The following is a 27,353-nucleotide window of genomic DNA, read 5'->3' as shown; positions in this document are numbered from 1 at the left end:
TGCTCCTACCAGGGTCAAGCTCCGGGCTCCCTCTCGGACGCGTTCCTCCTGCCATGGACAGATCCCCTCCTCTACGCGTTCCCCCCGTTTCCGCTCGTCCACCGGGTGTTACTCAAGATTCGGAGGGACAGGGCCCGCGTAATACTAGTCGCTCCGGCCTGGCCGAGACAGCACTGGTACACCCTGCTGCTCGAGCTGTCAGTTCGGGATCCCATTCCCCTCCCGTTGTGGCCGGACCTCATCACTCAGGACCTCGGCAGGCTTTGTCACCCGAACCTGCAGTCGCTGCATCTTACAGCTTGGTTCCTGAGTGGTTGACCGACGCAGAAAGAGGTTGTTCGCTGCCGGTACAACAAGTGCTGCTCGAAAGCAGGAAGCCTTCGACACGCTCTACCTACCTCGCGAAGTGGAAACGCTTCGCACTCTGGTGCGACCATCGACGTCTTAACCCATTCTTGGCCCCCATCCAGACCATCCTCGACTACCTCTGGTACCTGAAAGGTCAAGGTCTCGCGATCTCTTCCCTAAAAGTGCACCTGGCGGCTCTGTCAGCCTTTCGGCCCGCCATAGCAGGTCGGTCTCTCTTCTCTAACCCAATGGTTGCCCGCTTCCTTAAAGGGCTAGACCGTCTATACCCGCCGGTACGTCCTCCTGCCCCGACCTGGGACCTGAACCTGGTTCTCGCTCAGCTGATGAGACCACCCTTCGAGCCCATGGCCACGTGCTCTCTGCTTCATCTCACCTGGAAGACGGCCTTCCTCGTGGCCATTACATCCGCCAGACGAGTCTCGGAACTCCGCGCCTTGACGGCAGGTCCCCCGTATACGGTCTTCCATGGGGACAAGGTGCAACTTCGACCGCACCCGGCCTTCCTCCCCAAGGTGGTGTCGGCCTTCCATCTCAACCAAGAGATCTTCCTCCCGGTCTTCTTTCCGAAGCCGCACGCCTCACCTCGTGAGCAGCAGCTCCACACCCTGGACGTCCGCAGGGCCCTCGCCTTTTACATCGACCGGACGAAGCCCTTCCGGCGTTCGACCCAGCTCTTTGTGGCGATCGCCGACCGCATGAAAGGCGAGCCGGTCTCCTCGCAGCGGATTTCATCCTGGGTGACGTCATGCATACGAGCATGCTACGAGCTTGCTCGCGTCCCCCCGTGCCGACTCACCGCACACTCGACGAGGGCGCACGCCTCGTCGGCCGCCTTCCTGGCCCATTTCCCCATCCAGGACATCTGTAGAGCGGCCACCTGGTCTTCGGTACACACCTTCGCTTCCCACTACGCGTTGGTGCAGCAGTCTCGAGACGATGCAGCCTTCGGCTCCGCGGTATTACACTCCGCCACGTCTCACTCCGACCCCACCGCCTAGGTCAGGCTTGGGAATCACCTACATGGAATGCATAGGAGCAATCACTCGAAGAAGAAAAGACGGTTACTCACCGTAGTAACTGGTGTTCTTTGAGATGTGTTGCTCCTATCCATTCCAGACCCGCCCTCCTTCCCCACTGTCGGAGTAGCCGGCAAGAAGGAACTGAGGAGCGGACGGGCCGGCTGGGGTATATATCCAGCGCCATACCGGCGCCACTCCAGGGGGCGCCCAGCCGGCCCGCCGGAGTTGCTAGGGTAAAAATGTTCCGGAGAAGCCGTGCACGCACGGCGCGCACACCTACATGGAATGGATAGGAGCAACACATCTCGAAGAACACCAGTTACTACGGTGAGTAACCGTCTTTTTTCTCCCTAAAGGTTGAACTGAGAGATAGAGAGATAGAACGTTTAGTACTAGCACTGGATGGTGGTCGCTCTCATGATGTTATATCTTTGGAATCCAGAAGTAAAAGTAACGAGAAGCTTATTGCCCATTTAAATTTGCAGGTAACACATTTATGCACATTAGTTTGTCAAATTTAGAAATACTTGCAACCTATAAATTACTTGTAGCTCCTCTTTTTAAAAAGTATGTTTTGTGTTAGAAACAAGATCAGCTTAAGAGGCTTCATTTAAAATTGCATCATGTCTTTTGTTACCAGTTTATTTTTAAATGACTTAATGTTTATGTTTAGAATAGTTTCAGTTTATAACCCAAAGGTCTCAGTTTCTTACTAAAAATTTTTGGTAAGACATCTGTGTTTAGTAACTTTCATTTTGTTATGTTCAAACTGTAAAATTTCTGTACGATGTTTGGACTAATTTGAAAACAGTAAAGTTTTTGTTCGGTCTTTTATATTTTTTTTCTGTGTGTGAGGGACTGAAACTGTGCACTGAAAAGAGAAGTTACTTACAAATAACTGATTCTTCAACTACATTGTCTTTGCAGATACACTTGTGTCTTTGGCATCATAAGGTCAGAGAATCTGGAAAAGTGGTGCCTTTGAGCCATGCAATTCCCCCAAAACATTCACATGTTCATAGCATGTGTATCAGGAGTATTAATCTGCAAAGGCAATTCTGACTGGGAAGTAGAAATAAGTATCTCAAGAAAAACTTTAAAAGTAAAACTAGCAACTTTAAATAGTAACTGTTAAAGAATGTTGAACAATTGATATTCCAAAATTGAAAATAAATGTGTTTTAAAAAGTAGAAAATTTGCATACATTGTTTAACTGAAGATCAAAATTAGTGAAGTGAGTAATTTAGGCTGCAATCCTGCAAACACTCATGAAGGTGGGTAATTTTGCTCGTGTGTGTTATCTCATTGAAGTCAATTTTATAAACCCTTTGTACTTATTTTTAAAAATGGTACTGAGAGGTAAAACAAACACAACAGTAGACCTCTTAAAAGGAAGCATTTATTTTGTCTTAAGTTGCATTATTTTCCTGTATTCATAATGTAATAGCACAGTGAGATAATATGGAGTGGAGATTGCAGCGCCTGCTTTATAGGACTTCTGTAGTGAAGGAGCACCCTATGCCTGGGGAAATGAATGAGAGCATCTATATGGGGATATACATATCCCCATTTAATCCCCTCCCCCCATTTCTGCTGTGTTCCCTGATACTCCAGTTCCCTAGAACATAAAGGGAACCGATGGGTCATTCTTTGTTCCCCTTGTACTGTTGCTCCTCTTTACTGTCCCCACCCCTCATGTCTCCAGTGGTCCACGGAATGCATTTCCCTAGCTACTAGCAATGCTTGTCTAATGAGTCTCTGGGATTTATTAGAGCGAGCACTGCTGATAACTGTGTATCTAGTTAGCTTATATGGCTCCCATTATTGTAATATCTGAGCACCTCAGAATGTTTGTTTTATTTATTCTCACAACATCCTTGTGAACAGTAGAAGTATCATTATCCCAGTATACAGATATGGAACTGAGGCACAGAGAGACTAAGGGTATGTTTCAACTTTGAGATGGGGGTGTGTGGTTCCCAGCCTGAGGAGATATACTCGTGCTAGCCCTCATTGAGAGACCATGCTAAAAATGCTGTGGCAGCACGATGGGCTAGCTACCCTGAATACTTGCCCATTGGAGACCCTATAAACATACTCTGGGAAGCTAGCCCTTCCCACAGCTCATGTTGCCATGGCTACACTCTGTTTTTAGTTTGCTAGCCTGATGAGGGCTAGTGCAAGTCTGTCTCCTCAAGCTAGGAATCACACCCCCTATCGCCAAGTGTAGATATACCCAAAGTGGTTTGCCCAAGGTCATGCACACAGGAGGTCAAGGGCAGAGCAGCAAATGGAATCTGGGTCTCAAGAGTCCCAGGCTAATGCTCTGACCACTGGTCCATCCTTCTTCTCCAGGTAGGCAAACTCCTTCCCTAGGTGACATTGGCGGAAATTCAAGGTCAGGAATGTGGGGGTAGTGATATCCCTTCAGTACCTTGGGTGGGGGGAAAAGTATTGGGGTTGTCAAGGTACATAGTAGGAATGGGTAGAAGAGAGCAAGTGGGGACTTGTGAGGGACATAGATTCTCCATCCATTAATGCCCCCAAGGCTGTGGTAGGGGTGAATATATGGAGACATGGATGCTCACCCATTAATGTCCTTCAGAAATGGTGCAGGCTTGCAACCTCAATACTCCAGCGCCCTTAGCTTGGCTACGCACTTCCCAGGTTTCTGATGTTTGTGGTTTTTATTACAATACTAAGGTCAGGTACTAGCACTTACGTCACTCAGGGGTGTGAGTGACTTAAGTTATACTGACCTAAGCGCCGGTGTGGACAGTGCTATGTCGGCAGGAGAGCTTCTCCCGCCAACATAGCTACCATCTGTCATGGAAGTGGATTTATTATGCCGACAGGAGAGCTCTCTCCTGTCACCATAGAGTGTCTTCACCAGACGTGCTATAGTGGCGCAGCTGCATCACTGCAGCTCTGCTGATGTAGCGCTTCTAGTGTAGACTAGCCCTAAGCTTCTTGTAAAGGTGATAGTGGGTCTTAACTCCACACTTCTTGGTTTCTCAGCATTTGGGTTCTGGAAATTAAATTCGTGTTTTGGTAGGGTTCAGGGAGCACAAGGCACTGCTGAGTGTCTACATCCTTAACTCCATGTTAATCTTTTTATATATATATATATAAACTTTTATTACATTTTAAGAATAGGAAAAACTGCAATTTTTTACAAGGAGAGATGTTTGTTTTTAATGTGTAAAGCAGGTACAGTGATTCAGAAACAGTGGAAGAGGTATTCTACTATCTTTAATAGTATTTGACAATTTTGTATTTAATATTGCTGTTTTAATTATAAATACATCATAGGTTGAATATCTTCAACAAACAAACAGAGAGCTTGAGAATCGCATACAAGACCTTTTGGACACCAAACAAAATGTCACTAGTGAAGTGGTTCATTTAAGCAATAAAAATGAAGAACTATGCCAAGAACTGAGTGAGATAGACCATTTGGCACAGCAGTTGGAAAGACACAAAGAAATTGTGCTTGAGACTGCTGATAAGGAAATTGGGGAAGCTAAGGTAAGCAAGTACTGTAATTTGCCATGTTATTATGGATCTGATCCAACTCCCATTCAAGTCAGAGGAGTTGAATCTGCATTTAGAGGATACAAGGATTATTTTCCTACCACAAATCAAAACATTATGAAATGTACTTGGAATGTTGTATAGAATTTCTCATTGAAAGGTGACGATCCTTACACCTTGATTAAACATATCTTTTTGTTACTGTGGTATCACAAAGCTTTGTATAGTACTATAAAGTACCATAAAATTTTGTTTGGCTTCATCTCTTGGTACTTTGTGTTTAAGATTTTGTTCTCTGTTCTATTAAGAATGAGCAGGAAAATGCACAAAATAGGCCAGCATGCATGCTAATAGAAGAGAGATTTTTTCTCTTATTTTGTCACTTTACTGTTTTAGGCAAGACAGTTATTTAAAGGGTAGTTAGCTTCTGGAAGGAAGAAGACTGTTTAAAAAAAAATCCTGAGACCAAGAACTCCTGAGACAAGATAAATCTTTGTAACAATGATAATTGGGTTTGGAGGGTTCTGCGCTGAGGAATCAAGCAATAGCTCATTTAATCACTATGTTCTAAACGGAATATAAGTCTGTGTGCAGCAAATTTTAGACATTTTCGGTACTTCTGTGCTTTATTCAATAAATAGCATGGAAATTAAGCTCTTGATCAAGTAAGTGATGACTAGTAAATTTTTAGATATTAAGTTCAGCTTACGTAGCATTTTACTGCTTACATGTACTTAGAATTTAGCAAAGTAGAAATCACTTTCTAAGTAAATTGTATATTTCTCACAAAAATATTTTGTACATAATCTCAGGGGTATTTGATTTTAAAGGAATTATTATAATTTATAATAATTAATTTTTATTGTATGTTAACTTTGATTAATAGAAAGAAATTAAAAGAAAACATAGTGAAATACAGGATCTTGAAGAAACAATAGCGAGACTTAAGTCAGTAAGTAAAACAACCTTTTCAAATTGAGGTTTCTTCAGGTAACTCCAATTAAATTGTGATTTCTTTTTTTCTGTTTATCATATCTTGTATAGAATGTTTTAACGTACATTCATCCTTATGAGATAAATTGTTTAATTTACAGGAAGGAAAAGATCTGTTAGCTTTTTTAAAACAGAAAATGTATATAGGCATGAATATCTTCTATAATATTTAAGAACTTTAATAAAATAGCTTAGAGAGTAGATTCCAAAGTTAAAAAGCTGAATGAGCCATCCTATCATTTTGTTGTAAATTTGAATAAACTAAAGAAAACAGTTCTGTAGACAAATGGTTTGGTTAAGCATTGTAGTTTTCTTTTTGTATTTGTTTCTACATGTTGTATTACAAAAGACTTTTCTGTGTAAAGTACAATCTTTTCCTTGAGTTTTCCCTGTTATCATTTCTCCTTCCCCAATGTCACAGTCCTTAATTTGTAATGGTATAATTATTTTCACCACACCCAAGTAGGACATTTTAGAGAATTTTCTTCATATAGAAACTGCTGAATCTCTTAATCAGGACTGCCAACATTTTACTCAGCACTTGCTAGGTTGGAGACAAAGTTTAAAAGCCCAGATGAAAAATACCTGTGTCCCCATGTCCTTTAAAGTCTGTTTCCTGTAGTTCAAAACAACACATCGTGTAGTGGCACTGTTTAAGTATTGTATAAAATATGCTTTTAAAAAAGCATTCAGTTAGTAGGATGATCTAATAATAGAAAAAATCTGCACCAAATAGTATTTGAGCAGATACAGAACTAGTTGAATACAACAAAATATTGTCATACAAATTATTTAACTAATGCCAATTAAATTAATCAAATATTTTATAAAAGCAGCAAAGAATCCTGTGGCACCTTATAGACTAACAGACGTTTTGGAGCATGAGCTTTCGTGGGTGAATACCCACTTCATCGGATGCAAGTAGTGGAAATTTCCAAGGGCAGGTATATATATGCAAGCAAGAAGCAAGCTAAAGATAACGAGGTTAGTTCAATCAGGGAGGATGAGGCCCTGTTCTAGCAGTTGAGGTGTGAAAACCAAGGGAGGAGAAACTGGTTTTGTAGTTGACAAGCCATTCACAGTCTTTGTTTAATCCTGAGCTGATGGTGTCAAATTTGCAGATGAACTGAAGCTCAGCAGTTTCTCTCTGAAGTCTGGTCCAGAAGTTTTTTTGCTGCAGGATGGCCACCTTAAGATCTGCTATTGTGTGGCCAGGGAGGTTGAAGTGTTCTCCTACAGGTTTTTGTATATTGTCATTCCTAATATCTGATTTGTGTCCATTTATCCTTTTCCGTAGAGACTGTCCAGTTTGGCCGATGTACATAGCAGAGGGGCATTGCTGGCATATGATGGTGTATATTACATTGGTGGACGTGCAGGTGAATGAACCGGTGATGGTGTGGCTGATCTGGTTATGTCCTGTGATGGTGTCGCTGATGTAGATATGTGGGCAGAGTTGGCATCGAGGTTTGTTGCATGGATTGGTTCCTGAGCTAGAGTTACTATGGTGCGGTGTGCAGTTACTGGTGAGAATATGCTTCAGGTTGTCAGGTTGTCTGTGGGCGAGGACTGGCCTGCCACCCAAGGCCTGTGAAAGTGTGGGATCATTGTCCAGGATGGGTTGTAGATCCCTGATGATGCGTTAGAGGGGTTTTAGCTGGGGACTGTATGTGATGGCCAGTGGAGTGCTGTTGGTTTCTTTCTTGGTTTGTCTTGCAGTAGGAGGCTTCTGGGTACACGTCTGGCTCTGTTGATCTGTTTCCTTATTTCCTCGTGTGGGTACTGTAGTTTTGAGAATGCTTGGTGGAGATTTTGTAGGTGTTGGTCTCTGTCTGACGGGTTAGAGCAGATGTGGTTGTACCTCAGTGCTTGGCTGTAGACAATGGATCATGTGGTGTGCCCGGGATGGAAGCTGGAGGAGAATTTTTCCAGAGTCTCCTTCCACCACGATTTCAACAGCTTCCACCCCACCATCAACCTCAGCCTGGACCAATCTACACGGGAGGTCCACTTCCTAGACACCACGGTGCAAATAAGTGATGGTCACATTAACACCACCCTATACCGAAAACCTACTGACCGCTATGCCTACCTTCATGCCTCCAGCTTCCATCATATGCCAGCAATGCCCCTCTGCTATGTACATCGGCCAAACTGGACAGTCTCTACAGAAAAGGATAAATGGACACAAATCAGATATTAGGAATGGCAATATACAAAAACCTGTAGGAGAACACTTCAACCTCCCTCGCCACACTATAGCAGATCTTAAGGTGGCCATCCTGCAGCAAAAAAACTTCAGGACCAGACTTCAAAGAGAAACTGCTGAGCTTCAGTTCATCTGCAAATTTGACACCATCAGCTCAGGATTAAACAAAGACTGTGAATGGCTTGTCAGCTACAAAACCAGTTTCTCCTCCCTTGGTTTTCACACCTCAACTGCTAGAACAGGGCCTCATCCTCCCTGATTGAACTAACTTCGTTATCTCTAGCTTGCTTCTTGCTTGCATATATATACCTGCCCCTGGAAATTTCCACTACTTGCATCCGACGAAGTGGGTATTCACCCACGAAAGCTCATGCTCCAAAACGTCTGTTAGTCTGTAAGGTGCCACAATTTACGAAATACTGTTTGATCAGACCTGCTTACTTAAATCTCTTGCTTTAGTTGTATCTTCTTTCCTTTGCTCGTTTCTCTCCATGTTTTTAAAAAATTATGTTTCCCTCTTATAGCAGCAGAATGAAACTGACCTGATTCTTCTTAGGGCTTGTCTACACTTACCGGGAGTTCGATGTGCGGTGATCGATACATCAGCGGTCGATTTAGCGGGACCCACTAAGTCGACCGCCGATCGTTCTCCCATCAACTCCTGTATTCCACCTGAATGAGAAGCGCAAGGGGAGTTGATGGGAGACTGTCTCCATTTGATATTGCATATTGTAGACCCCGCGGTAAGTAGATCTAAGTACGTCGACTTCAGCTATGTTATTCACGTAGCTGAAGTTGCGTAACTTAGATCGATCTCCCCCCGTAGTGTAGACAAAGCCTTAGTTTCATTGCTGACTGCAAGGTTCTGAATGCATGATATAGCATAATGTATTTTTACTTTACACTTGATTATAGTAAAAAAATTGGCACCAAAACAATACATATTAATTAACATTTAACATTTTGTACATGGGGTTGGTTAAACAGTAGCAACATCTGATCAAAATTAGAAAATTAAGAAAATGTTAAATTATTTTATTTAAAATACTTTGCTTAATTTTTATTTAGTGACATCTTTAGGAAACTACTAACTTTTTCAGTACTTTTATTTCAGGAGTTATGTTCATGTCGAAGAGAAAAAGAGAGGCTGGCTGATGAACTCTTTGGAAAAGCAGATGAAAAACAAAATTTTGAACTATTGTTAAACCAGCTTGAGCAAGAGAAACAAAGGCTTTCAGAAAAAGTTGAAAACTTTGAAATTATAGGTAAATGTTTAAATATTAATTCCCTTAAATACATCTTTTATGATGGTTTTTTTTTAAGATTAAAATCTTAAATATATTTATCCGTAAGTAGTAATAACACTAAATAGGGATCCTGTTATATTTGGAATAAAAATAATTTGTATGAAGACTTAAGGTTTTCCATCAAAATATTCCAGCACTGAAACTGTGCATGCATGATATAATTTATCTGTAGAGTTGCATTTTTTTCTGCGTGAGGGGTGTACATACATCTATAGTGATTTTAGGCTTTATTTGTGCTAATCTTATTAACCCTGTAGATGATACATGTCTGTCCTGAATAGTATACTCTAATTGTTAATGCAAAATAAATTGTTATGGAACTGCAGTATGCTGACTGTGGCTCTTGTTCTGTTTATTTTATTTTTTGTGTGTGTGTCTCTCTCTCTGTGTGATTTTGTTGCATACCTTCCTAGCTGCAATATATTAGAAAGACTTCTAAAACTTTTAACTCGTATATTAGGCACATACAGTTAACTCTCTAGTTTTGTCAGTAAGAAAATGTATTCTATATTCATGATCAGATTTTGTTGTAATATTTAGCAATTGTTATTGTAACTTGAGTGTGCATTCCTTAAAATAGTCTCTTACTCATATATATGCGAGTTTTGTTATTTCTTGGTTGCTTTCCTCTGCAGAACGAGAACTTGTCTTAGAAGTAGAGAGAATGAGGTTAGAATATGGTATAGCTTTTGGAGACAAGACACCTTCTCGACTAGATGCATTTGTGAAGACTTTAGAAGAAGACAGGGATTACTATAAAAGAGAGCTAGAATATCTTCAAAAGACGATAAAACGAAGAGCTAGCCCGTGCCGTAGGTCTCCAGAAAAGGTAACGCCCCCTTTATCAATGAATGGTGGAAAAAGCAATGCAGATCTGTTGCTGGAAATATTAGTTCCATTCAAGAAGTGATAAAATATAATCTAAATATTAACTGCAGAAAATTATTTACCCTAATTCTCTTTTTAAATTATATTTGGAACATGAACCATAAGTAACTGTGAACCATAATAGTAATTTTCCCTCTGTTGATACTCACACCTTCTTGTCAACTGTTGGGAATAGGCCACTTTCACCTTGATTGAATTGGCCTTGTTGGCACTGACCCCCCACTTGGTAAGGCAACTCCCATCTTTTCATGTGCTGTAATATATATATTGCTTACTATATTTTTCATTCCATGCATCTGATGAAGTAGGTTTTAGCCCACGAAAGCTTATGCCCAAATAAATTTGTTCGTCTCTAAGGTGCCACAAGGACTCCTTGTTCTTTTTGTGTATACAGACTAACACGGCTGCTACTCTGAAACCTTCTTTTACTGTTGACATTTTTCAAGTCTTCCATTATTGCTCAATCTGTAGAAAAAGATTTTTATTTCAAATTAAAGAGGAAAGAAGCAAGAGAGATCTAAGGGTGTGTCTATCTGGGTATCTAAGGTACCCTAACACGTAAGTATCTATACAACAATTAAAAATCCACAGCTGGCCTGTGCCAGGTGATTTGGGCTTGACCTGAGGGGCTGTCTAATTGCAGTGTAGATGTTAGGACTTGGACTGCAGCCTGAACCCAAACATCTACACCACAATTAAACAGCTCTTTAACCTGAGTCTCTTAGCCTGAGCCAGTTGGCATGGGCCAGCTGCAGGTGTCTAATTGCTGTATAGACATACCCTACATGTTTTGTCAGGTTTTGGAAAAACTGTTCCTTGTTTGGTATTTACAGTAAAGCATAGAAACTGAATCAGGATTGGGGCTCCATTTTGCTGACTTTTGCCTAGAAATATATATTTTACAGATGTTGTTACTAATAATGTTATATGTTAAATATATATTTAGTATTTTTTTATTTACTTTGCAGAGTGAAGATGTGAGGTTGATCACGAGGGAAAGAGATGAACTACAATCTATGTTGGATAGATTTGAAAAACACATGATAGAAATTCAATCCAATGTCAAATTACTGACTGCAGAAAGAGACAAATTAAATGTCCTTTATGAACAGGTAAGAAATTAAGGGTGTGATCTAGTTGCCATTAAATTAATTGACTAAAACTTTGTAGTACTGTTTATTAATTTTAAAAAAAGCATGGATTGAGGGACTTGGGACTCAGCATAGTGGGATCCTGGGAGCATAGACCAACCAAGATATAACAATCTGTAACTATTGTAATAGGATTGCAAATTTAGAATTATTTGTTAATTAGGTAATTCCTGATTTTATTGCTTTGTAATAAATTGGTATCTTAACTTCAAAAAAATTCTAGTAGTGGCTACTATGTCTTCCTGAATTCAGTTAGGATATTTGTTGTGCAGATTTAATTCCTTAGATACTACAGTGATGAGTGTTGTAGAAAATCTTAAATTAGGTAGATAGGAGTTAAAATTGTAATCTGCCTTATTAGTGTCACTAGTTAATATGTAAACTATGTAAGACTATGTCTATACGTCTCTGTGGAGTGCGAACAGCAGTGCACACCAAAGTGCTGCGCTGTAACTGCCCTGTGTAGGCGTCGCGGGAGCAAACTAAAAGGTTCCTAATCTCGTTAATGTCGTAGTTCTCAAACAGGACTACGTTAACATGAATTAAGAACCTTTTAGTTCGTGCCAGCAGAGTCCACATGAGGGAATTAGAACACAGCATTTTTAGTGCACACTGCTGTTCACACTCTTTATAGTCCAAACTGCAGGGCAGTGTAGACAAACCTTAAGTCACCTAATATTTTAAATCCAGTTTTACAGCTTTACCTGTTTTATAGAATCGTATATAAGGAAGGGGAAGGGACCCCGAGAGGTCATCTAGTCCAGTCCCCTGCACTCATGGCAGGACTAAGTATTATCTAGAGCATTCCTGACAGGTGTTTGTCTAACCTGCTCTTAAAAATCTCCAATGATGGAGATTCCACAACCTCCCTAGGCAATTTATTCCAGTGCTTAACCACCCTGACAATTAGGAAGTTTTACCTAATGTCCAACGTAAACCTCCCTTGCTGCAATTTAAGCCCATTGTTTCTTGTCTTATCCTCGGAGGTTAAGAAGAACAATTCTTCTCCCTCCTCCTTGTAACAACCTTTTATGTACTTAAAAACTGTTTTCATGTCCTCTCTGTCTCCTCTTCTCCAAAGAAACCCAATTCTTTCAATCTTCCCTCATCAGTTATGTTTTCTAGACCTTTAATCGTTTTTGTTGCTTTTCTCTGGACTTTCTCCAATTTGCCCATATCTTTCCTGAAATGTGGCACCCAGAACTGGGCACACAAATCCAGTTGAGGCCTAATCAGCGTGGAGTAGAGCGGAAGAATTTCTTCTCGTGTCTTGCTTACAATGCTCCTGCTAATACATCCCAGAATGATGTTTGCTTTTTTTGCAACAATGTTACACTATTGACTCATATTTATGCTATGGTACTCTATGGGTTAGCATCCTCAAAAGAATGCTAACTTTAGAATCTTATGCCCTCAAATATGTGATGACTTAGGAAATTTTTCAAGCGACGTATATTTTAGAACACTTTCAAATGATGTTTCTACAGTTACATATAGTATATTGCAACTTTTAATTCACAACTCTTTTCCTTCTGAAAAGTAATTGATTAAGATTACATACTGTACTTGGAATTTGGAAATAGAAAGGTTAGGAAGATAAGGGAGAGGTAGAATTCATGAGCAAGGTAGGGGAGCATAGAAGCTGGAGAGGAAGGAGGAGGAAGTAATGAATGAGAACAGAAGGGGGTTTGGACATAAGGAAGAAGTAAGGAAGAGAAAAAGCATTAAGTGTATTTTGGGAAAATCAAGAATTCTTTGCCTTTGTACGACTTAAGGAGCACTTTCTGGATGTCTAGAAAACAACTAGAAAGAAATATAGTATATCTAGTGTAATCAGAATGCTAAAAATCAGTTTGTCATTTTTCTTAACATATACAATGTACTATTTTGAATGTATGAATACTACTAAGCAGTACTCTTTTAAAGTCTCAGGATGAATTAAATAGGTTAAGGAGAGAGGCAAAGCATACTTTAGTTTCTCAAAGTCACGTGGAAGAGGAAAGAGACATTGCATTAGCTGACTTCAGAAGAATGATGGCAGAAAAAGAAAGTCTAAGGGAGAAACTAAAGGTGAGCATGTGTTAATATAAATGCCTTTTATGTTAATCTGTGAATATCTACTCTTGTGAATTCTGAGAGGAACTTCTAATGTGTTGCTTATTTATGCAGTCATAATTATAACTCAGAGCCTACAGCTTCAGTTTTCTTCTCCACTGAACACCACCACTTGACCACTTGTATAGTCTGTGCAGGATTAATGAGCTTTCTGGACATTCAAAATTTTAAAACATTGCACTTGTAAAACGATCACCTTATACATCAAAGAATGCATTTGTCAGGAGAAACTATGCGTAGTACCAGTATGTATCTGTGCAATAAATATATGGATATAATGTTGCAATTACTCTTGCATGTTTCATTTTATTGGTGCAAAAAAAAGCATTAAACCTATGCTCAGTAATGTTAGGGGCATTTTTGTTTTCTTTGTTAAGCCTCAAGTCATTTTTAAGCACTGGACTTGGAAATACAGCTATAAAAGCAGTGTTGCAGAAGGGGCTCTGTAAATACTAGATATTAAAAACTGCTCCACAAATATATAAATAAAGTATATCCTCTCTGGTATTTTATTTGCTTGCTTGTGGCTAGACATTAGAGCAAATTTAATCATTTAGTGTCTAATGTTTAGATTCACTGTGAACGTTTTAAAGCTTTAGTTCATTATATTGTTTTGTTTACTTCAATATGCTGTTCTTTCTGTGTTTTGCCTTGCAACCTGTCACTATGAACATCAAAACTGAAATCTTGGCCCCATTGACGCCAATAAGAATTTTACCATTGACTTAAATAGAACCAGGATTTCACTTCTATATGGAAACATTTCTAACTTGATATTATACTTAGAGCTAAGATTTTTTTTTTTGAGTTATTGTTCATATAGATTCCAATCTTGGTGCATGCCATATGTGCAAGATCAGATTCTTTAAAATGGCAGTGTCTGGGAAGTTTGCCTGTGCTTTGCGTACCCTCCTGCTTCCTACCCCGGAAGAGACAAAGGATGGGACGGCTGCAACATGTGGTTCTTTCTTGTCACCTGTTGCTGCAAGACAGAATCCTACGGCATCCTTGCTTAGCAAGAAACCAATTAGTCTTCAAAGTTTTCAATTTTTGGTAGCTAAACTTTTTGCTAGGTTTTCTTTGCCTCTTGGCTTTTCATTTATCTCAGATAAAGAGCAATGACAGGTAGAGCCCCGCAAATATGCGGATATCTGCTTTATTTCTGTGGACTATGTTTGCAAATTGATGTGGATTTTTGTATCCACACAGGACCCTAAATACAGGATCTCAAAGGCGGGGAAGTAGCAGTCTGTAGCTCATAGCCTATGAGGCTGCTTCCCCACCTTCCAGAGCCTATATTCCCTCTCTCCCTGTATATAGAGACAGGGGAGGTGGATAGATCAAGACAGGTAGGAAAATCCCCCGTGCTCCTATCTGTAGTTTAAGTAGTCAAGCAATGTAGGAAACTTCTCCCAACTTCATTGCTGTATCAAGTCAGTTGGAGAGGGAGGCAGCTGCTTCCGCAAAGTAAGTCTGTCTGGCTTCCTGACTTACTTTGCAGAAGCAGCTGCCTCCCTCTCTAACTGACTGTTACGGCACAAATAAATCACTGGCTGGGCAACTGGAGAACGCCCTCTTCTGCGCCCCTAACCCCTGCACCCCCCTTCTGCACCCACGTGGGAAAATTGACCTGAGTCACAGAGTGCCTGCTGTTGTTGCTCCTCTCCCCCTGCCCACAGCCCCTAGGGGGGTGCGGAGGATGATCTGCCATGCCAATAGGTGCCAGGGCTGAAATAAGGCATTGGTTGGGCAGCTGGAGAGCACCTTTACCCCCCCCCGACCTGGAGTCATGGAGTGCCTGTTGTTGCGCCTCACTTGCCCCCCCCCACACACACACACACAGCCCCCTTAGGAGAATAACCTGCCAAGCCCAGGCAATAATTAAGCACTGTAGCCCTCAGATAGTATTCTCTTTACACGATTCCACGGAGAGAACAGTGGCTGGTGCAAAGAAATTGGGATTGCTGAGCTCTAAGTGTGATGACTTTATAAATCACAAGCTAAATAGGCAGCAGACTTTTTTTTTAATAGTTGTTTGTTATTTTAAGCATTATTGACTTTAGACATTTACATTAAAAATAATAAAATAAAAGATTTGTTCTGATGCCTGTTGTATAGTAAGATTGATGTTTAAAATAATAATAATAATAGTGTGCATATTTGTTAAGCCATGTAGCTTTCTTATATAGTACACAGGCTCTTCCTGAGAGGCACCGTGACATAGTTTGCTGCTGCAGGAGCAGTGTGGCTGCAAATATAGATAAAAGATGGAGTGTGAGTCGGATACAAGTTGATTCCTGCAGGTCGGATGTGGATCCATATATTTGAATCTGCACCAGGGTCTAATGACAGGTGTATCTGATGGGGCTGTAGGAGGTCAGGCCTAGTGATTAAAACAAGAGTTTATCCTACCAGTTAGAGCTGAGTCCAGTGGGGGCACAGGCCAGGAATGATCCAAGGGTCAGTAACAGAGGGACAGAAGCCAAATCCTAGAGCCAGTGGGTAGGCTAGAGGTGGAGCCAAGGATTGGTACTGGAGAGACAGAAGTTGAATGCCAGAGTCGTAGCTGAGGATTGACGTCAGAAGTTGGAGGGAAGGAAGGCTGGAACCAGAGTGGGTAGTAGGTGGAGCAGATTCAGAAACAAGTCTGGAGTAGGGCCTGGAAGCAGGCTGGAGCAGGACAAGGGCAGCTGTGGGCATAGTATATGTTGAGGAACTGCAGATCTGCTGTGGGTGCCAGATTTATGAGCAGGGTAGCTAAACCAGCAGCCAGTCAGGTGCTCTGGCTATTCTGTCAGTTCCAAGGCAGTGCAGCTGGGCATATTGGTTGTCTAGCAGTGAAGTTAGTCAGGGAGCAGGCCAGTAGTTGGTCTGGCCCCTGACAGCACCCCCTTCTTTCAGGATCACTTCCCAGGAACCCTGGGGCTGTGTTTCTTGGATTAGGCAGGAAGGCACACAGGAGGTCTGGGGTCTGGACATGTTCCACAGGTTCCTATGTCTGCTCCTCCAGGACTTATCCCTCCTAGTCAATTAGATCCTATTGGAGTCTTCCCCAGACTCGGTGAGGGTCCAGAATCTGCTGGTCCACATGTTTCTGTTGGCCCTTCACAATTATTAAAGGAGGAGGAGGAGTGTAGTGCGGGCAGAAATTCTTGATAAAGATTTCAAGAGGGCATTGGGAACATGGGGAGGATTTGAAGGGATTCTGGCAGCTGTAATCAAAAGGTTACTGGGTTAAGTTGTTCTGTGATCTTAAATGGCCACAAGTACTTGTGATCCAGCTTCATGGATGGACGGGTGGATTGCCAGTTTTGGGCAGACAATCAAACCCTATTCTCTTCCATGAGATTGGGGTTGGCTGATGGTATCGGTTGGCTAATGGCATGGTGCTTGTACAGTGTCTTAGCCTCTTTTAACTGGTGCCTGAATTCTTGATGTACTTGGTTAATGTACACGGCAAGCTCAGCAATGGTTGGTACTGGTAAGGCAAGGGGTGCTTGCCAAAGGTGGAACCCATAATTCATGAAGTGGAGGTCTTCTGAGTTACAGTGTGTGTGGAGTTGTAGGTGAATTCAGCGTGGGGAACGAATGCCAACCAGTCATCCTGGTGGTAATTTAGGAAGCAGCCTAGGTACTGCTCTAGGACTTGATTGACTCTCTCTGCCTGACTGTTGGTACTAAGGTAGTAAACAGTTGAGGGATGAGGTTTGATGGTCAGGAGGCACATAAATTCCTACCAAAAGCAGGCAATAAACTGTGACCCCCGGATGGATATTATGCTTGAGGGCAACCCATGAAGGTGAAAGTTATTGTCTTCAAACAGACGGACTATTTTGTGGGCAGTGGGGTGGCTGTGACACAGTATAAAATGTGCCATCTTTGTCAGGAGATGAATAACCACTAGAATCCTTGGGAGGGCGGGTGGTTCATGATGAAGTCAGGCAACACGATGGCCGAAGACGGGTGGAATGGAAAAGGGCTGAAGAGCAGTTTCACGTGGGATTTTGGTCTGAGCACAGAAGTTACAGGACCAGATATAAGTTGCTGTTGAAGTGTGCAGGGCCAGCCACCAGAAACTCCTTGGCACTGAGGGCTTGGGTCTTGAATTGACCAAAGTGACCTGCCAGAAGAGGATCATGACTGATTTGTAGAACCTGCAGCCTGGGTGAACCATTGGGTATGTAGATGTGCCCCTTAAGATACAGAAAGGCAGCCTAGGTGGTAGCATTGTCTAGGGCTTTGTGGATCTGAATTGCGAAGGGATCATTAGGCAGCAGGGAACGCATGGAGGGTAGAAGGTTATGGACAGTGGTACTCAAAATAAAATTTGACAGTTTGAGGATCATGGATGGAGCCTCCTGGTCAAGTTCACAGTACTCCCCCTTCTGGGATAATGCACCTTTCTTCTAGGCCACCAAGAAGTCAAACCAAATACAGAAGAGAGACCAGTGGGCCTGTCACTGTTTTAGGTGCCAAGCCTTCTTCAGGAATTCTAGGTTCTTGTGGTCAGAGAGGACTTGGATTGAGAACCTGATATTCTCCAGGAGATGTTGTAATTCCTTGAATGCTGCTTTGATGGCCAGTAGCTCTTTATCAAGGATGTCATTGTTTTGCAGCACTGGTGTGAGCATGCGCAAGTAAAAGGCTAAAGGGTGAAGCGGACCATCAGAGGCTGCCATTTGGGAGAGGACTGTCCCAGTGCAAAGTTGGAGGCATCTGCTTCTACTGTAAATAGCTGGTACAATTTCAGCGGTTCAGGTGCAGTGGAAGTCACTGAAGATAACCATCACGGCCTGAATGATCTGATTCACCTAGCCCAGAAGGGGGCTGGACTATTCCAACGGCGCGGGAGCTACAGGCCAAGGCTTTCTGAGTAATGTTGAGACCTACTCAGGCCTGGTCTGTGAGGCGCATTGGGGCGTAGCAAGAAGACGAGCTGCCATTATTTAGGAAATCTCAAACCACAGTCATCATTAAATTTGTCCGGAAGTGGGACCTTTGACTCTTGAGAGGCTGGAGCCAGGGTGAAACCTGGGCTTGTAGGGCTGTTTTCTACACCTGCAGGGTGAACACTTGTGCTTGCAAGGTCTGTACGGCCCATCCACCAATTCCATCAGCGAAAAATTGGACTGAGTGGGGTCTATGTCAGTGAGGAGGGCCTCACCTATGTATTGGGCTGTTCAAACTGTAGCTGATTGGGGTCTGGGCAGTCAGGACTAATGACTGAAATGAGAGTCCAGCCTATCAGTTAGTTTGGTCCAGGGGAGCAGAGTCCAGGAACAGGCTGAAGGACAGAAGCCGAATGGCAGAGCTGGAGGTGGAGCCAAGAATCAGTATCAGAGAGACAGAAGCTAAATGCCAGAGCTGGAGGGTGAACTAGACGCGTAAGCCAGAAGTGAAGCAGAGGCTCGAAGTCAGAAGCTGGAGGGGAACAGGAGCAGATTCAGAAACAAGGCTGGAGCAGGATAGGAACTGGGAAGAAGCAGGGCCTGGAACCAGGTTGGACCAAGGTCTGGAAGCAGGAGCAGAGTAAGCGCTGCTGCAGGCATGGTACATGTTGATACTCCTGGCATGCTGATGCACCCAGCTCTGACACAGTGCAAGGATTGGGCCTGCCCCAGAAACACCCCAGGGCCCTGCCCCTCATTGCCAGATGCACCAGGTGTGGGCAGGCAGGCTCATCAAGACAGGATTCAAGTGTGGAGGGGCTTAGCCTAAGAGGATGCAGGTATGGGTTGAGAGGGCAATCTGGATGCGGGCAGCTCAGTGGGGGATCTGGATGCACAGGGGCTTGTTGGAGGGTTCTGGGTACAATGGTAATGGGACTCTTTAGAGGGTCCAGGTGAAGGTGGTTGGGGCTTAGCGGGGGTTGGGAGCTCTGGATGTAGTGGGGGATAGAGCTCGGAAGGGGGGTCTGGTTGTGGGGGGCTCAGTGCGGGGTCCAGATGCTGTGGGAGTGGGGCTCAGTGGGGTGGGGATCCAGATGCGGGGGGCTCGTTGGGATGGTCCAAGTGCAGGGGGAATGGGGCTTGTCGTGGGATTCTGGGTGTGGGAGGGGGTGAGGCTTGGTGGGGGAGGGTCTGGGTTTGAAGGGGTTTGGATGCACAGGGGTTGGGTGGATGGGGGAGCAGTGTACAGTGATCCCTCACCCTTCAGCTGAGGAGCACCACCCTTCCCTTGAGCATCACCTCATTGGCTGGTGCACTGAGAGTTGGAGAAGAAGCACTGACAAGATCTATCAGGGTAACTGGAAGGTCATCTGGGTCACGTAGGGTATCACCTGTGTGTTCTTCACACTACTCATGCCAACCATGGCATAGTGATCCCTTGAAGAGTAAATCCATACTCAAAAAAAGTGGCTCAAACTTCGGCTTTCAGAACCAGATTCCCCCATACCAAAGAAACAACTCCCATCTGTTTCAGCTCAACCCCAATCGGTATAGGGAAAGGAGGAATACAGTGGTACAAGCACTTGCTTGAAATACTCCATCCCAGCCATTTCATCCTCCTTGCCAGATGAAGTGGTCAGCCCTGTGTCATCTGCCTTGGTAGAAGAGCTGAAGGTCTTTTAGTACTTTCTCTGTCACGTGGCAGAGACATTGAACATCTCCCTGGCAGTCATCCAGGAGAAGCAGCACAAATTGCTGGATATCATACACCCCTTCTTGTCGGAACAACTCACCATGCCAAAGCCAGCAAAGTTCATCTGGCACACACCAGAACCTATTGTGAGTACATCAAAGGGGGCAGACAGTGGAGGTATTAGGTCCATGAAAAGGAATTGAAGTACTTTTACCAATATCCTTTCCAGGTATTGTTGTAGTTCAGGCAGTCCATGAGACAAGCAAGAGCAGGCAAAGGTCTGACGTCTTTGGGAAGAAAGCTTACTCTTCACAAGCCTCCAAGTGAAAATAGTGAATTACCAGGTGCAACTTTCCAAATATGGCTTCATGCTATCGGACAAACTCTCTGTAATTTTATGGACAAGCTCTTCTTAGATCACCTGGATAAAATAAAAGGTCTTATGGTAGCTTCCAGCCCTGACAGCATGCTGACACAGTTGATACAGCTCTCAGATAAACAGCCACTGCTGTAGCTATGAGGTCTTTTTAGTTACAGGCATCAGGAATTCCACATGTAGTCCAGGTTACTATTGAGGACCTCCTCTATGGGGGCAGTGAGCTCAACAACATCATGGACAACACCCTATATACCTTAATAGTCAAAACATTCAGTGAGATTCCTGGGCCTATAAGTTCTGCCCCCTAAGAGGAAGTTTCCCAGGCAGTAGCTACAGCAATACAGGCAGAGGCAACAGCCCCACTATTACTTGCAGTAGTGATCCTTGTAGCCCCTGAGCAAGATACAGCATTTCTGTGGCGGATGACCTCCTGCCTCCTCCTCAATTGTTCCACAATCCAGGGCTTCAAGAAAACATCAGTTTTGATATACAGGGCAAGAGTTGTGCCAGACCATCTATGGACCCTTCTTTTTTCGTCTCTTCTTTGACACTCACCTGTCCTTTTCTGGGAGGCTTGGTCAGGGATAACCTCAGACCAGTGGGTCTCTAAAATCATCAAAAAACACCTTTCTCCCTCTCTCTCTTCAGGGACCCTTCTCATGAGAATCTACTGAAGCAAGAGATAAGACTCCATGGTAGAAGTGGGAACAGTGGAGGAGGTGCCTCAGGAGTTAAGGGGCAAGGGATTCTGTTTCCACTTACTTCCTATTCCCAAAGAGGACAGAGGGTGGAGACTCATCCTCGATCTTCAGTGCCTTCATTCGTTGCTCCGTCTCTGAGCTGCATGGTCTGGTTTATGGTTCTTGAGCCTCCAACATACCTATTTCCACATTTCTATGCATCCAGCTCACAGGAAGTATCAGTGGCTCCTGGTAGGAACCTAACATTATCAATACAGAGTTCTACCTTTCAGCCTCTCCACAGCACCACAAATATTTACCCAGGTCCTAGCTGTGGTGGCCACACATTTTAGATCACCAGGAATCCAGGTTTTTCCCTACCTGGATGACTGGCTGGTGCGAGGGAAGTCCCCTTCAGCACATGACAGATTCACTTCAAAAGATACTCCACCCTGAGGCTCAGAGTCAACAGGTAAAAATGGACTCTGACCTCAACCCAGAGTTTATAGGGCACTGTTAAATTAAAAGTCAGCATGAACATACTTCTTTCAAAAGAGATTTCAGACTACGATAGACTTCATCAATCAACTCTGGTCCCACCCCAGCACTCAGGAGTGAGTTCCTGCCTCAAATTACTGAGGCACATGTCAGCGTGCATGTACGTCATCCAGCATGCCAGACTTTATCTGAGGGTGAATGAGATTTGCATATCTGCCAAACAGACACAGGAAGGGTTAAATGTTTGTAGTCTTTCTGGAAGTCTTTCTTCTTTAAACTGACAGACTGATCCAACCCAGGTATGCAGCAAAAAGTCCTTTTCACAAAAACCACCAACAAAGACTCTTGTCTTGAATGCCTCTATTCTAGGGTGGGAAATTGTCACAACCTACCCCTTCCTGGGCACAGGCCTGGTTCAAAACCGGTGTTTCTGGATTACTAGTAATCCCTCTAAACTTCCTCTCCAAACCCTTGCCTGTAAATATTGGGCAATTCTGGCTGCTTTGCCTAACTCTGTTTCAAGGACCCTGTAGATCTCTTCAGACACCCACTGATTTACTATACCTGGGACTTCTGAGTTTGAAAAATCAGTATACTTTTATTTAACTAGAGTAAACATACACCTCTACCCCGATATAACGTGACCCAATATAACACGAATTCGGATATAACGCGGTAAAGCAGTGCTCTGGGGGGCTGCACACTCTGGTGGATCAAAGCAAGTTTGATATAATGCGGTTTCACCTATAACGTGGTAAGATATCTTTGGCTCCCAAGGACAGCGTTATATCGAGGTAGAGGTGTATCATAAAAAGCAACCGCTTTCAGTATCCCTTCTACTTCTGACTTTCAGAAGGAAAGCCTAATTTTATGAGAGCCCAATAGTGCTTCCCTTCCTGATCACAATATAGTTCTCTGACTCCCTCTATGATCCTGTTCCCCATCTTCTCAGGAGCTAACCAACATACCTTCAAATTCAAAACTCCCAAAGTTCCAAACAAACAGACCAGGTGGTATTTCCATCCAAAAGTCTATGCCGCTATACACCCAGCACCATATTTTATGTTGGTCTTCATCCAACAACATACACCATCATACAATTTCACTTAGCATCAGTTATCGTATAATAACATAACATATATTGTATACTAGTGCAAGTGAACGTAATCCCTTCTCAACAGGATACCACATATATCTATAGAAGGTACAGGAGAGATGGTAGTCTCTTGAGATCACCCTCCTCTTAAACATTCTGGAACTCAGGACTGTTATGCTAGTGTGGCTTTCCTACCCCTAACTGAGTACCTGATGATTCATGTAATCACAGATGATACCACAGTGATGCACTGCATCAGCTGGCATGAGGGAGCTAGATCTCCCCTCACCTCCACCCCTTTATATTCATAGGTTATGTTTACCCTACAAAGTAGGGGTGTGATTTCCCCTGCTTGTGTACATATATTCACACTAGCTTGATAACAGCAGTGTAGTTCAGCACTACTGGTAGTGGCTGGAAAGGCATGGCTGAGTCATGCCGAGTACAAACCCACCCGAAACCAGTAGGTAAGTACTTGGAATGGCTCATCTATGCCTCTACTACTGCTACCCATGCTAGTGCGGCTACGCTGCTATATATACTCGTGCTAGCTTGATGAGAGCTAGTGCAGGTATGTGTTCACAAGTAGGGGACTCACACCCCTAGCTCATAGTGTAGACATAACCATAAATTTGAAGGCCAGAAGGGAGCATTGTGATCATTTAGTGCTGACCTTCTGCATAACACAGGCCATAAAACATCCCTGAACTAATACTTATTTGCACTAAAGCATATCTTTTAGAAAAACATCCAGTCCTAAAAATTGCCATTGATAGAGAATCTACCACAACCCGGGATTACATTGTTCCAATGATTGATTACCATCACTGTTAAAAATTTGCACCTTATCTCTAGTATGATTTTTTCTAGCTTCACTTTCCACCGTTGGATCGTGTTATTTCTTTGTCTGCTAGACTGAAGAGTCCATTATCAAATATTTATTCCCCATGTAGGTACTTATAGACTGTGACCAAGTCTCTCTCCTTTATCTTCTTTGAGCTCCTTGAATCTGTTTAGCTTAACAATCACTATAAGGCGTGTTTTCCAATTCTTTAGTCCCAAGTGGCTTCCCCAAAATGGGAGGAGCAGCAGCAGCAGCAAGAGGTGGAAGGAGTCTGGTTTGGATATGCCATTTATACAAAGCAAGTCTGTGAAGAAGGGGAAATCAGACCAGAGCCACAACTCCCTTGGTAAAGAGCGATCATCCACAGATATCTGAGGAAGTGCATAATCTTATCTAATGACATCACAATACTCATATATAGAAATCAGAAGGTAGATAAAGGTGCTTTAACAGTAAATAATGATACAATGCTAAAATGGGGAAAGATCAATTTGATTTGTAAGCAGACCTTAAGCTTCAAGCTTCTAAGGTAGTGTTTGTAGCAAATGAAAAAGGATTTTAAAAATTACTTTAAACCTTGACAATATCTTTTAAAAAATAGCTTAGAATTATGATGTCTTAGCTTACCATACCTGGCATTACTTTGGTTTTGTAATCTCTCTATAGCAACCCACCTGAGACTATTTCATAAGGGGAAAGGAAATTTACTTTTTCTGTTACAAATTCTCCAAAAGGTTGAATCATACAGAGGTTTAAAGGCATCTGTAAGTATCCTCACAAAATCATGAGAAATGTTGTATCATACCTACATTATTGTTTGTTCAGGTGAAGCGCTGGAGTTTGTTGTATGCTTTGCATCCAATCATGTGCATATGAAGATAAGGCTTTTTTTTCTTTTAGAACTTTATATTATGCAAAGAGCATTGCCATCTTAAATCATACTCCAATCTAAAAATTTACTTACTGTTACAAGTAATTCTGTATTTTTTTCCATGTCAGGTCCAACAGGAGGCAGCTGCCTTTGAGAAATCAAAGATGGAGCATGACATCGCAGAACTGGAAAACACTATTTCTGGGGTAAGTAACATGTTAGTGAGTAAACATCTAACAGAAGTTTTTTTTATCACCCAAATGGCTTTTTAAAACCCTTTAGATAAATTTTCCTTAAAGTAAAATCATTCCACTGTAATGGATTTCTAAAGGAAATAGACAACTTGTCTTTTTTTCTTGTTTTTTTTTTTAATTGCAGTTTGAAACACAACAGTTTGAACTGAAGAGTACAATCTCTGTACTGAAAGAAAGAATAAACTTTCTAGAAGATGAATTAAAAATAAAGTCTAATAAACTTGCTCAGACATCTGATGACTCTTCACAATTTAAAGCTGATTTATGCTCACTTCAGTAAGTTTAGCTTAAAATTTTGTGTCCTGTTATAGCAGTTAACATACAATTTTGTCATATGTTAACATGACAAAGATAGATAACTCCTGGTAAAACTTTCATAAAATGTTTTTAAAATATCCTGGTATTGTTTGTCTTGCACTGACAAGAAAACGTTAGTAGGAAAAGGTGCTCTAGATTCTCCTGGGCTACCAGTGTAGTTGTATAGTGAGCAAATATAATAATATTTTTTAAAGCGCCAGTTGCAAATGAAAGATAATCTTATTGCCAACATGAAAAAACACAGACTCCCGAAGCTGTGACAGTCTTTGTACAGAGTCCATCACTTGTAATACTAATTTGGAGTAAAGAAATTCCAAAACTGAAAAGTTCACTAAATTATAGTAAAGGTTGGTATGTGCAATTTGAGAAGAAATGCTACTAAACCCATTTGTTAACTTAAAAAAAAAATCTATAATGGGGTAATTTCTGCCATCTACATGGTGTTACCCCCCCTGTACTTTGGAGTTCCAATCTCAGGTCTACGAACAAGGCCGTAGTCAGGGTTGATCTCTCAAATTTTTTCTGCCCTCAGAATTATTTCATTTTTTCCAAACAACCATGTTCCCTAGGTATATAATCCTGGAGGAAAATGAAGTTTCTAACAGGTGCTGCACATGCATTTCCTTAGGGTGGAGATGAAAGTCCTCCCAGACTGGAACATTGGGCCTGGATTATGCCAGTTTCAGACTGGTGTAACTCTTTAGGTTTCACTGAAATCTAATTTTATGTATGCAGTTTTGACAATTTTGGCCTTATTAATCTCACAGAGAGCCAGTCTATATTGACAAATGACTACACTTATTGTTCTAAAATTTCCCTCATGTCAATGTCTTGACTACACTCATATTCCCACTATAGGTACTACTGATTTAGTTGAAGTATAAGATAAGTCAGTACTCTGGTAACTGCCTGGGGTTCTGTTTGCAGTAGCGCTTTCAATGTCTCTACCATTGGAGCAGAGCCCAGAGATGGTGAGGCAGCTGTGATGTTGTGGACCACTGGGAGAGCAGCATTAGAGCTGTAAGAAGTTGGGTTTTTTACCCACGAAAGCTTAGTCTTTAAGGTGCTACTGGACTCCTCGTTGTTTATGTGGATACAGACTAACACCGCTACCCCTCTGATACTAGAGCTGTGGCCATCTGGAGCTCAGGAGGAGAGTCTTCTCATGTCCCTTCACTCTACCCTTAAGCCTATTGAGGCTAGCAGGAGCATGGCGAGCTGTTTAGGCTTGTCTGGGATGGGTGCTCCCACTGAGTATCCGGAGGTTTTGTTGGAATAACAGGAAGGCTTAGAGGTTGTGGGGGGTAGACAAAGTGTTAATGTGGGACCATGAGGGGAATAGAAGTATGTCAATGGGCACAGAAGGAGACCACTGGGGAGCTGGGGCTTGTTTTGAGTAGATTTGGGGAACTAAGATATTTTCTTTTGGGGGGGGGGGTATGGGATAAGTTACGTGTTGCAAAGGGGGATATTTTGTGGAAGAAGGAAATGTGGAGTTGGGCAATGGTCTTTGTGGGAGTAGTCAGGGCATGTGGGAGGGAATAAAGATGTTATGTGGAAGGCAGGACAGTTGGGATATTTGGAGGAGGATCCATGAGATGGAATGGGAGTAGGAGAGCCATGGACAGCTGAAGCCCAGGAATAGACTTTTGGGGCCTGTTATGGCTTATGTTTATTTAAATATTACTTTTGCATCCCCCAACTTGTGCTGAATTAGGCTTTTTTTTTCTCAGTATGTTAAACTTTCTACTTTATTTATTATGTGTGCAGAAAAATTGCAAGTTACAAAAACATCTTTGTTTTCTTAAATCTTTTCTTAAATGATGAAAATATTAATGATGGTACATGTTCTCAACCTACTTATAAAGCTCTCATTTTCTCATCCCAAAGTCAAAGTAAGGCCTCAGACTTATTTTAGACTGCCAAATCTCAAAAAGTACGTAAGAAAGATAAAGTTTCATATGCTTACCCTATCTTCTGTTATCCATTCCCGAACTCAACTATTGGTTCACTGCCCCTGGGTTAAAGGATGCCTATTTCCACATGGTCATTCATCAGAGTTACCAAATGTTCTTAAAGTTTGTTGTAGCAAGTGTGCATTATCAGTTTATGCTCCTTTCTTTTGGTCTGTCGTCAGCCCCCCTGAGTCTTCACAAAGTGCAGGCAGTAGGGGCAGCACATCACAGGAAGACAAAAATCCAGGTATATCCATATCTGGATGATTGGTTGGTCTTAGGTCATTCCGG

At 42.4% G+C, this 27,353-nt stretch overlaps 1 protein-coding gene across 7 annotated transcripts in view; it reads left to right on the top strand.

Moving 5' to 3' along the window:
* The window catches only part of CEP135 (centrosomal protein 135), an 89,196-nt gene that overhangs the window by 28,674 nt on the left and 33,169 nt on the right, over nucleotides 1–27,353 (top strand). For 6 of the 7 annotated variants that reach the window (XM_045017477.1, XM_045017478.1, XM_045017479.1 and 3 more), the window contains 9 exons: nucleotides 1,745–1,873; nucleotides 4,701–4,916; nucleotides 5,809–5,874; nucleotides 9,239–9,389; nucleotides 10,067–10,260; nucleotides 11,288–11,431; nucleotides 13,397–13,540; nucleotides 24,664–24,741; nucleotides 24,914–25,065. In XM_045017477.1, coding sequence (XP_044873412.1) covers nucleotides 1,745–1,873; nucleotides 4,701–4,916; nucleotides 5,809–5,874; nucleotides 9,239–9,389; nucleotides 10,067–10,260; nucleotides 11,288–11,431; nucleotides 13,397–13,540; nucleotides 24,664–24,741; nucleotides 24,914–25,065 — 1,274 coding nt within the window. The remainder of the gene's footprint in view (nucleotides 1–1,744; nucleotides 1,874–4,700; nucleotides 4,917–5,808; nucleotides 5,875–9,238; nucleotides 9,390–10,066; nucleotides 10,261–11,287; nucleotides 11,432–13,396; nucleotides 13,541–24,663; nucleotides 24,742–24,913; nucleotides 25,066–27,353) is intronic. The other variant, XM_045017483.1, reaches the window with a different exon arrangement.

The sequence above is a fragment of the Mauremys mutica genome, chromosome 5, assembly GCF_020497125.1.
Source record: "Mauremys mutica isolate MM-2020 ecotype Southern chromosome 5, ASM2049712v1, whole genome shotgun sequence".
Taxonomy (NCBI): domain Eukaryota; kingdom Metazoa; phylum Chordata; order Testudines; family Geoemydidae; genus Mauremys; species Mauremys mutica.
Note: the sequence above shows the minus strand (reverse complement) of the source record. Positions and strands in the feature narration are given on the sequence as shown.